Source organism: Poecilia reticulata, linkage group LG11, assembly GCF_000633615.1.
Source record: "Poecilia reticulata strain Guanapo linkage group LG11, Guppy_female_1.0+MT, whole genome shotgun sequence".
Lineage (NCBI taxonomy): Eukaryota > Metazoa > Chordata > Actinopteri > Cyprinodontiformes > Poeciliidae > Poecilia > Poecilia reticulata.
The window spans coordinates 11,267,746-11,278,274 of record NC_024341.1 but is presented as its reverse complement, the minus strand read 5'-3'; the positions used below and the strand labels follow the sequence as shown (position 1 = coordinate 11,278,274).

Sequence of the window (10,529 nt, the reverse complement as noted above, 5' to 3'; positions counted from 1 at the left end):
TATATATATATTTAAATTGTTAATAAAAATAGAGCCCAAAAACCTCAAATGTTTATTTCTGTGAGGCTAATCTAAACATTTCAAAATTACAATACAGCGACTTGCAAAAGTATTTATGATCCTTCAATGTTTCCGCAGTACAATTACAATTTTCCATGTGGTGTGTTGCAGTAGTCGAGAAGACAAAGAATGCACATTGTCCTGAACAATCTTAAAGTGAAACGTGGTGGTTGCAACATCATGATGTAGGAAAGTTTTTCTTCTATAGGGACAGGGAAGCTGGTAGCAGAGGTAACAGGATGGTTAACAAGATACTCTCGAAGAAAATATAGGACAGCAAATTGCCTTAAATAGTAGCCTAATCAGTAAATACCAATGGTTTTAAAAGGAATTTTAATGAAACTCCTCCTCCCTAAATGTGTAACCTATTGATAGTGAACTAACAAAACAAAACAGAAACGCTCCACCCAGTGAGAACTATTTCAGATAAACATTAACACTTTGACTCATGTCTTGACCAAGAGCTTCAATTAGCAAAAGCAGAGTTTTATCAGTCTATAATATAATGTTATCTACATCCATTGCTGCAATGCAGTTCCTGTTTGTTACTTTACTTGTGCTTCATTCTGACTCCGTTTTATAACATAGAATTACATATTTTTTAAATCACCTTAATGTTTTTTGATACTGAACAATATCAGACGACATAAAATATGGTATATACTTGTCCCAAGTAAATTATTAAATTCTTCCAGGGGAGAAAAATAAAACTGCCAGCCTGAAAATGTGTGGAGGGGGAAAAAAACAGAATATCAGAATGCATAACAAGGTCCTACCAGAACCTCTAAGACTTAAAGACAGTTTTAATGGAAGAATGGGTCAAATCAATGCATCTGATCAGCTCTTCTATACACGAGACATCAAAAACAGGCTTTTACACAAAATACTTAATACATTTTTGAAAGGGTGTTCAATAGTATTCCAAAGCTTCAATTACAAAGTCATTTGTTTTGATTTTCTTTTATGATGGCATTACTCTGGTTGTAAGTGACATGAAGTGTGAATTTTATGTCAGCAGCCCCATTAGAAATATTTAAATGCTGACATGTTCAATACTGCTATAATTTTTCAACCCTTTTTAAAACAAACTTTTAAGATGGAGCGTTTGTTCAAGAAAACCTTATACTGTGATAAATGCATGAAAAACATGACTATTTACATCTCTATATGTACGAATCAATGCATTGACTAAAAATTATTAATCAAAAAAAGTAACTTTATGTATATTTGCACCCCAAAACAGACGTATTAAAGTACAGTTGCACTTTCTTTTAGTTATTTTAGTTTCTACCACCAGGGGGCATATTAGAGGTTTACCCCAGCCCACATTCACTCCTGCTGTTTTCTGAAGTGTCTTGAAGTCGCTTGAATTGAAATGTAACATCAGCACTTAACAAAGGCGACTTCTAAACTCTTCAGAACAATCTGCGTGTACTGTAGTGGGAAAACTAGCTGAATCTGTGCATAGCAGTTTGTCTTCAGTCCACCTCCAAATTGAACGAGGGGAGTCCGAGGCCTCGTCCCTGCGACTGCTGACTGACCAGATCCATCAGAACCTTAATAACTTTCTCGGGTGAGGACTTTCAATTCGGTTTGTTGCATTTTTTTTTCTTTTCATATCTGCTGGTGAACTAAAGTTAACTATCTCAGGAGTAGATAGTGGGTGTTTTTAATCTTTTTTCACCTCCAAGAGAGAAAGTAAAGAAAGTAACTATATATTCTAACTAACTATTCTTTTTTTTTTTCTCGCCTAAAGAAACAAAGTAACTATCCAAGGGAAGACAGTGGCTGGTTTTTAACATTTCTACGCATTGAAGGAAAGAGAAGCCAGTGGAGAGATGTCTGACTGTAAAAAAAAGGGGGGGGATTCCGGAATCTCACAGGAAAGTTCAGAGCGGTCTGATACTGGGCCTAGCAGTTATATTTATGACCTAATGAAAAAGAAAAAAAAAAAAGGGAATGAATGTTTTGCATGCTGAAAACAGAATTATGACTTTCCTAAAGGTGGAAGCTTAAGTGTAAATCAATTGAAACAGATGCAAACACAGCTTGATGAAAAATGGAGAGAAACAAAAAAAAGGGGAAAAAATCAAAAAGAAAGTATTAGAGGATAAAGAAAAACATGACAAATGTATGACTGTGTGGATGAAAATACGCTCTTTCAGAGAGCAAACTGCAACTTTTAGGAGTTTGGCAGGGGGGGAAAGATTTAAGTAGGGCAGCAGCAGGCCGCACTGACAATGCGGGTGAGCTTTTCTCCCTTTAAGACAACGGGATACTTCCCCCTCTTTTTCTACTTCCCAGGTGGAGATCCATTCGCCCTATGATTTAAGTGGCAGGCGCCGGAGCGGGACCAATGTTAGTTCATCGCCCCTGGACTGGTGCTGACGTCACATCAGCAGCCTCCCTCCTTCCTGAGCCGAGAGAAGACGGTGTCAAGTTTGCCACAAAACTGAAGGCCCTCTGCAATGAAATGTGTCCCACTGGTGCTGAAATACAACGCATGGCTGCAAAAATCAATCCCAGCGATCTTGCCTGCCTGATTGGATATCTCCCTGATCCTGATGTCCGTCTCAGAAATGTGGACCATAAAAATGAGAGTTCCAGCATTGACCCCATCGCCCCTTATCGTCTGCCCATAAAGGTGCTGCGCGACGGCCTACAAGAACATTAGGTCATAAATATAACTGTTAGGCCCAGGATCAGACCACTCTGAACTTTCCTGAGAAGAAAGTTTATGTTCAAAATTATACAAATTCTCTCAGTTTGTCCCTGTTAACTCTGAGTCCTGAACAGAATGACCACTGCTAAGGATCCTCTAAGGGTCCGCGAGCCATATATTAGGAAACTGTGTAGGGAAAATTGTACTTACTAAAAGTTCAGCAAAGAACTCACAAAATAATGCCACTAAATTACACCAACGAAAAATAAATGATACAAAATTCTAAGCTCGATATGTTTTTTGGGGAAAGGCAGAGTAATCTTGATTCAACTATAGTTACAAAATAAAAAGCACACATTTTCAAGGGTAGATAATCATTAATAATCAATGAATAGGTCAGAATCTAATGAATTTGTCTAATAATGATATACCCAGACAAGATCCATTCCCCTAACTACTGCAAATGTTTTAACAGGGCTGTGACATTATCACCCACTGACGGGCAAAGATAGCAATTTGTTCTGATTAAAAGTTAACCACTGAGTCTAAGCTGATGATTTATGAGATCATTAGAATCCTTTACAAAGACAGGCGTTGTAAAACAAACAATAGCTGGTGTATGATCAATAGATGAAGTGTGAGTCATTATGGTCGCAGTGTAATTAACAGTTTCAAGGCTGATTTTTAACATTTCTTGATCTCAAATTGATGCTTGCTGACTGAAAAACAACAACAAAAAAGTTTCCCTGAACAGAATTGATGGTTTTAAGATTACATCATCTTTGAGAAGACGCTTACGCACTATTGTAGTCTGATGATTTAGCTTTCGTTATTCCAAGCTCAGACAGACACACTATAGCGTTTCTTTGTCTCTAATAGTCGAGCAGCTGAGTAGCTTCTCCAGCGTTTTGCCATAAATATTTATAATCAGAAAAATCAAACGGTGCTTATTGCTTTTTATTCTGAGATGGAACAAAGTGCAGTTCCATATTTACATCCTTGCTAAAAAGTTTTTGATTACACTTTGACCCATCTGAAAAAAGTGAAGTGCTGCAGATCAAAAACAGCTTTAAAAATTATAAATTTGTGTGTCTGGTAGAATATTTGTGCATTTGAATTTGCTGCTGTATGCGCACTGGGCGCTGGGGCAGATTTTTTTTTTGTTGTTGTTTTTTTTATTCTGTGATTGCATTATATTTGCTAAGGATTCTTTTTGTAAAAGCTCATTAGACACACTTTGAAAACCTGCCGCTTCCTGTCGCCTGAATATTCAAAGGCGTTCTAATGACCGTGCCACAGCAGCAGAGCTTACTGTCTTATGATTGCTTCCTTCCTGATTCAAGGCCATGCACAAGCAGGCAGAGACGGGCTCGAGTGCATTGCAAAGTATTACCTGATAAGGAAGGGAGACAGCGGCATTAGTGAAGGAGATAAAAGTGAAAGCGACTGAGAGAAAGAGCAGAAACCAGCCAGGCCCGTTTTTCTTTTCTTTCTTTTTTTTTTTGGCCGTCTCAAATAAGACACTCTTTCTGTTGACGTGCTAGCAGCGCTGCGTGACAGAGCATGATCATTAATTCCCACGCTTAGAGTTTGTTAATTATTCGGGCACCAAATAAGTAGAATCTTTTGCTTAAAACAGCAGAATCAGTAAAAATCCAAGAGAAAGCAGAATTCTTCAACATAATCTGTACATTTTATTTTAAAAAAAAAAAGCCATAAAAATGTCTTTACATACATAACATACAGTTTTCATTTGTAATGTAGCAAAATACATAATTAGGAACAGTGATGGACCATCATGAGAGCCAGTCCGAGACCCTACAAAGAATTTGATTTCCAGGTGACATTATTTACCAAATAAATAGCAGTAAGTAAATCGTGGAGACGAGATTCTTTTACTCCTTCACAGTCAGGAAAAGAAGCATATTGTCATCTGCATAGCTTGTGATTAGTTTGTGGCTCCGAAAGGAAACAGACGTCAGTGGCAAAGTTGTATATTTTCCACCAACAAATATACAATGACAATTAAAACAGAGCTGACCGCTAGTTTTAAAGGTCTTATGCGGCCGCTCAGTTCACTTATGCCTCTGGCTGGCACAGTATGATTGAAAACCTGTGTTTAAAATCACATAGAAATGTAAAAAATGTATACACAGCATTCGACGAGTCGTTCTATAACAAAATAAACGACTTGTCATCATGCTCAATACAAACGTTGAGGACTTGTCCAAGTGTGAACTCCTGAGTGACATCAGGCCTTTTAGACCTGGTGCAGCGGGAGGTGATTGTTTCTGTTTTGCCTCAAGCGCCGAAGTTTCCCGTGGCTTGAGTGTCTTTTTGGTCCTGAAATTAAAAAAAAGAAAGAAAATGTCCAGGATCTTGTTAGTGTAGCTCACATGTCTGATGATAGCTGACTTTCTAAACCTCCAAACTAGAAAAACAGGACCTCTCAAGAGATAGCTTTGTCTGGTGTTCTCTAGGTCATGTGATAACAACTGGCGTTAGGATTTGATTTTGGAGGTCAAGGAGAGGATGTTTTCAGATACTGAGCATTTTTAAACCCTACTGATAGTTAAATCATCTGAGCTCACTTTGATCTTCTTCCCTCTGACTGAATTCAAACCCAGAGCACAGGTCTAATAAATGCTTTAAGCTGAATTGTGGCTGGTGAAACTTCCAACACACGTGACGCTAATTCACATTTTCACACCTCGAACACACACGTCCACGCAGCTCTGCCGTGACACAAAGTTGTTGCTGCTTCCTCCGCAGCCCGAGTAGACAAACTCCTTGCACATCTTGGTGGCCGTGTTGTAGTAGTACCGAGTTATAGAGGCCGAACACTTCCCTTTGTCCAGAGGGCCCAGACAGAGCACAGGAATATCTGTGAAACACATACAAACAGAATTGAGTTGGCTGCCAATTGTATATATATATATATATACTGCTCAAAAAAATAAAGGGAACACGTATGTATGTAATCTATGAAATCTTACTTTTTTTGGGACTGCAGTACTCCAGACAAGAGGGGAGGTCTTCAAAGAGATTGGAGTTTCCCCCGCATCCCCCGTAGTAAAAGGACTCACACTGCATAGTGGTCATGTTAAAGAAATAGCGGGAAAAGAGGCCACGACAATGACCCACCTCTTTGGGAAACCTGCAGATTTGAGGAATCTCTGTAAGGAAGAGTAAGAAAAGAAAGGGTTATTTAGAATTTAAATCGCAGAACTACAGAGGTATATCAGATACCTTACTAAAAGAGTAATGTGAGGATTTCTGCAGGTTTTACTTATGGAAAGTTATAGAAAGCGCAATCACAACCAAAAGTGACTTTTGAAGGCATTTGGTTATACTGTAATTTATTTAGGGGTATCTGGATTAAACCAAGAAACACACATGGGGGTTTCATTAAAAACAAACAAACAAACAAAAAAAACAGCTACTAATTTTATGAGGTTCTTTCACATTAAAATCAGAAGACATATTGAAATTGTGATTTTTGAGAGCAGCTGTTCATACGCAACAGTTTTTCATACATTTTAACAGTTTCAAATTACGTTGTGGTCTTACGATGATAAGAGAGCTTACTTGGAATTCTGAAGCATGTCTTCTGGCATTCCTGATAACTCTTGAAGTTGTTGGCATTTCCCTGGCAGCCTCCATAATAAAATATCTCGCACTTCTGGGTAACTGTGTTGTAGTAATAGCGCTCGATTTCTTCTCTGCAGGGACCATTTTCCACTGGAAGCAGACATGCGTCTAGAACAAAGCAACATGAAGTTATTATTGCGCCAATATGCAAAAATAAATAAATAAATAAATAAATAAAAATAGACGGACACTTTCGCTTCAACATAAGTCACGTGACAGACATCGTTTTAAAACTTCAACTTTCAGGGTAAATATGTTACCTTTATTTCGCGACAACGCCAGACTACTGGAAAACGATGTAAATAGCGTAAAAAACGCAAATAAGGCAAACTCCATTGTGCGAGCTGTTATTAGTCTTTTCCCCTCTGTCAGTGCCGACCACCCCACTCAGTTCAGGCTTTATAGCCACAAAGCGGGGGGGGGGGTGGAATTGAAGGGCGGGGTCGGATGTTGTGACTCATTTCAAACCAGGCGAAATTCGTGGTTAATAAATTTGTGACACAAGAGACATTTTATGTGGCAATATTTGCTTAAAGTTGTGACTAACGCTGTATTCAACCGAACTGAGAAAGAAATTCTATCTCTGAGTAGGTTCTAAAAGGTTTTGTCTAAGGACACTGATGATAATAATAAGAAGCCTATTATTAAGATAATAAGAAATATTAATTCCAAATATTAAAATAAATATTAAATATTAATATATTATACTCTGAGAAGTAAAGGTCCCGTATGCACCTGCTTGATGCCCTTTGTCACCCAAACCCTTGCATGAACTTTAGTCACTTGCTTGTCACCTGCAGCCACATTCAAACATTCCTTCAAGGAAACATTATGTCCTGCCTCACCAATTAAACTCTAGTTATACACAACTCTATTTATTACCATTCAAAGTCAATATTAAAAACTTGTCAAATCTGATCAGTTTGACGCTACTGTCACCTCAAACCTAATTTCCCCCCTAATTCCATTTGGAACCCATTAACAAGTCATTTTGTGCTCATGTTTTGACAAAGCAAAAGGGAAATAATTTTCACATATCCTGAGATAAACCATTAGATGCTCAAATCTCTCATACATTCTTGAATGACAACTATATAGTCCTGTCAACTCTCTGAGACCTCCTGTTGATATTAATTACATTTCATTACAACAAATTATGAGCAGAATATAGGAAACTACTTTAAGTCATACAGTATGTTGTCAAAACAAAACCAACAAAACCACAAAGGTATGAAACTGTAATAGGGCAAAATGACCAGCCTGTGATATTGCTGACAGAAGTTCAGTTTACCGTGTCCTCAAGGGAGGTGAGGTCATCACCATGGCAGAGGTCAATGAAGTTGCTGAAAACTTCCCTGGAAGAAGATTGCATTAAATGTATGAGATTGACCAAGAATCGGACATTATGAGAAAGTAATGGCTGATGATGGGTCTGTGTAGGGCTATAAGGCAACACCCATAAAGTGTCAAAACAGGGTTGTGGTCCCAACACTTCCCTGGAAAAGTACATTTTTAGGTTGCTGGAAAGGCGATTTCTACCAGCTGTTGATTTAACAGGAAAACAAGAATGGCTCCTTTTTTTCAAGGCCATACAACTGTTGACCAGACCTTCACCCTTGCAGAGTTGGCTTTGGGATCATAGGGGTCTGGTTTTCCAGGTCACATATGTCTTATGAAACTGAAAAAGGCTTTCAACCATGTCCTTGAGGCATTTTGCCAGTAGTAGCATGACATAACTGGACCAGTATAATGGTTTTGTGCCCCTTTCATTGATATATATATATACTGATATATATACCTTATACCTTTTACTGATAGAAACTCATCCTGGGAATCCAATTTAGCATGTTTCTGGTTGCTTTTGTTGCTTTTTGAAGATGATATGTTTCTGTTGACATCTTCAGGGCATGACCCTCAGCATGAACTGGAACATCTGATAGCTGAATGTGAAGCAGCTGGGATAATTTGGCTCCTCCAAGTCTGAGGCTGGGAAAAGGTGGATTGCTTTGCTGTCTTGTTCAAGAGATATGATTGGATGGAGCGGGAGATATTTGGGCCTCATAACTGGTCTGGAATAGTAAAGAAAAAAGAGAATAAACGAGAAGACATAATTTCCCCTTAACTGTGGTCATGAGATATGGATCAATACCAGATCCCAGATACAAATGACTGAAGCAAACCTTCTCCACGGCATGGTTGAACTGAACCTTAGAGATAAAATGAGTAGCTTTTCCACCTGAAGAGCTGGTCCTCCACTCAAACCAAGTCAGATGTGGTGGTTTAGGCATCTAATCAGTCTGCCTTCTTGGCCCTTCCCCTCTGAGTTTTTTGTTGGCATGTTCCATTGGGAGAACACCTTGAGGACAGACTCAGAAAATCCCTCCTGAACCTGGAAACACCTTGCGAACCCCAGAATGAGCTGGAGAATAATGAGCTGTAACACCTATGACCCCGTATTGAACAAGTGAAAGAGAATGGATAAGTGAATAACTTATTATTTCTGGCCTTATTGATACCATTAATTTAATATACTCTAGCTGCTGCTAGATGTGACATGAAAAAGTGCCATGCCGTCATATTCAGACCAATGACACGTCTCCACCTTGACAGGTAAGGGCTAAATACAGATTAGCCGTCTTATCAAAATGACCTAATACATAAACACCACCCACTACCCCATATATCTGACTGTGAGGAACCTTTGGTCAAACAAGCTCAAATTTTGATTCGGTCTGTAATAAACAGTTTACAGATTTAAGTGCATCTACATCAATACTGATCAAACAGACACCTGTGAGGAATCCTCTCCTTCTTTGATGCTGTTCCAGAATAACTGGTGTGATCATTCAGTGGGCCCTTGTTTTAATCCGATTAGCAGATTAGAAATGTTGGTGCGGATTACTTTATAACCCAGATTGAGGGAGAGCAGAGGGATTCTTCAGTAGGATTTTGGTGGTGAAGGACCGCTTCCTGTGAGCATTCGTGAGTACCCTCTTCTCCTACAGGTGGACTTATGCTGTAGCTGAAATGTCCTCAAGCCAAGATCTCGTGTTTGTCATGTTGAGTGACCATCAGGTTGGCTGAACTTTTTCGTTTCTTTTACAGAGAATGCCAGTCATAAATGTGGAGGACCTGACGGACAAGGACAAGGCTGTGATGGAAGTGAACCAACTCAAAATTGAAGTAAAGCTTGAGAGGTGGTTGGTAAGTTTTTATTACCCTTATCATTTCTACTTATAATTTCTGCATGATGATGAATTTAATGTAAACACACAAGCTTGCAATTCATTTATTAGAAAAAATATAAACTCGCGTTTCCACATATCTGTCTGATCTTTTTAGACATCCAAATGCTGCGAGGAAATCAAGGAGTACATTCAGGCTGGAGTGGAGGAGGACACCCTCGTCAAAGGCATTTCAGAGGAGAAGAACCCCTTCAAGGAGAAAGGTGGCTGTGTCATCTGTTGAAATGGACCTGAGGAGCTTTTCCTATCTCAGATTAGTACCCAAGGACATTCTCCCGCCCCTTGTAAAGTGGATTTGCAGACTGAGAAGACTAGAAGGACACGATAAAGACAGGAGTTATACAACTGCACGAGCTACCCTGTAAATTAATTTATCATTTTTTGGGGGGGGACAGATTTGTAGCCTTATAATTTCCACCTTTTGAACAGATGCAATAAATAAGAGATTTTGCTCTGAACGAGTTCCAACAACAATGCTTCCCTCTCATGTGATGTATATAGTCTGAGTAAACGGGCCTGTGTGTTGTTTCATGCACTGAAGCAACTGTCATTAAACGTGCATGTTGATAACTCAAACTGTCTCTGTGATGATTACCTTTGGGGTATTTCAAGTTAACCTACAGTAGGAGATGTGTAACACATTCGTCATAATGCTATCAGCATTATGGACATTATATACATTTGTAGCATTATCAAAGAAATGAAAATTTCATTGTTTAGCTGATGATGATATTATTCCTGGACAGTAAAAACATAACTAACTTTTGTATTTTTTTTTCTTTACAAAAGTTAGTTTGTACAGAAATTTTGAAGTTCAAGTCTAAGGACACACAAATTGCAGTATTCTGTATATCTATATCTCTGTATAGATATAGATATATCTGTATATAGAGAGATACATCTCCTCCAGA

General features: G+C 38.6%; 2 protein-coding genes across 3 annotated transcripts; one reads left to right on the top strand and one right to left on the bottom strand.

The window, feature by feature from the left end:
- Nucleotides 1–4,396: 4,396 nt before the first annotated feature.
- Nucleotides 4,397–6,752, bottom strand: tfpi2 (tissue factor pathway inhibitor 2). Its single transcript, XM_008421735.1, has 5 exons — nt 6,634–6,752; nt 6,311–6,481; nt 5,719–5,898; nt 5,433–5,606; nt 4,397–5,065 (listed from the first exon to the last, which is right to left on the bottom strand). Exons 1-5 carry the CDS (start codon nt 6,707–6,709, stop codon nt 4,983–4,985), a joined length of 684 nt encoding a protein of 227 aa, XP_008419957.1. The 5' UTR covers nt 6,710–6,752; the 3' UTR covers nt 4,397–4,982.
- A 2,494-nt stretch (nt 6,753–9,246) lies between these two features.
- Nucleotides 9,247–10,194, top strand: gngt1 (guanine nucleotide binding protein (G protein), gamma transducing activity polypeptide 1). 2 transcript variants are annotated; one of them, XM_008421733.1, is made up of 3 exons: nt 9,247–9,355; nt 9,479–9,577; nt 9,716–10,194. In XM_008421733.1, the coding sequence occupies exons 2-3, from the start codon at nt 9,482–9,484 to the stop codon at nt 9,839–9,841; spliced, it is 222 nt and encodes a 73-aa protein (XP_008419955.1). In that variant the 5' UTR covers nt 9,247–9,355; nt 9,479–9,481; the 3' UTR covers nt 9,842–10,194. The 2 variants fall into 2 exon arrangements, with proteins under 2 accessions (XP_008419955.1, XP_008419956.1); XM_008421734.1 differs by having other exon boundaries at nt 9,292–9,378.
- The last annotated feature ends 335 nt before the right edge of the window (nt 10,195–10,529 follow it).

Coding starts and splice junctions, on each gene's coding strand:
- tfpi2 (XM_008421735.1), bottom strand. CDS start 6,709: ATGGAGTTTGCCTTATTTGCGTTTTTTACGCTATTTACATCGTTTTCC. Junction 6,482..6,633: donor GGCGTTGTCGCGAAATAAAG/GTAACATATTTA, acceptor GCTTTGTTCTAG/ACGCATGTCTGCTTCCAGTG. Junction 5,899..6,310: donor GACATGCTTCAGAATTCCAA/GTAAGCTCTCTT, acceptor TCTTCCTTACAG/AGATTCCTCAAATCTGCAGG.
- gngt1 (XM_008421733.1), top strand. CDS start 9,482: ATGCCAGTCATAAATGTGGAGGACCTGACGGACAAGGACAAGGCTGTG. Junction 9,578..9,715: donor TAAAGCTTGAGAGGTGGTTG/GTAAGTTTTTAT, acceptor TGATCTTTTTAG/ACATCCAAATGCTGCGAGGA.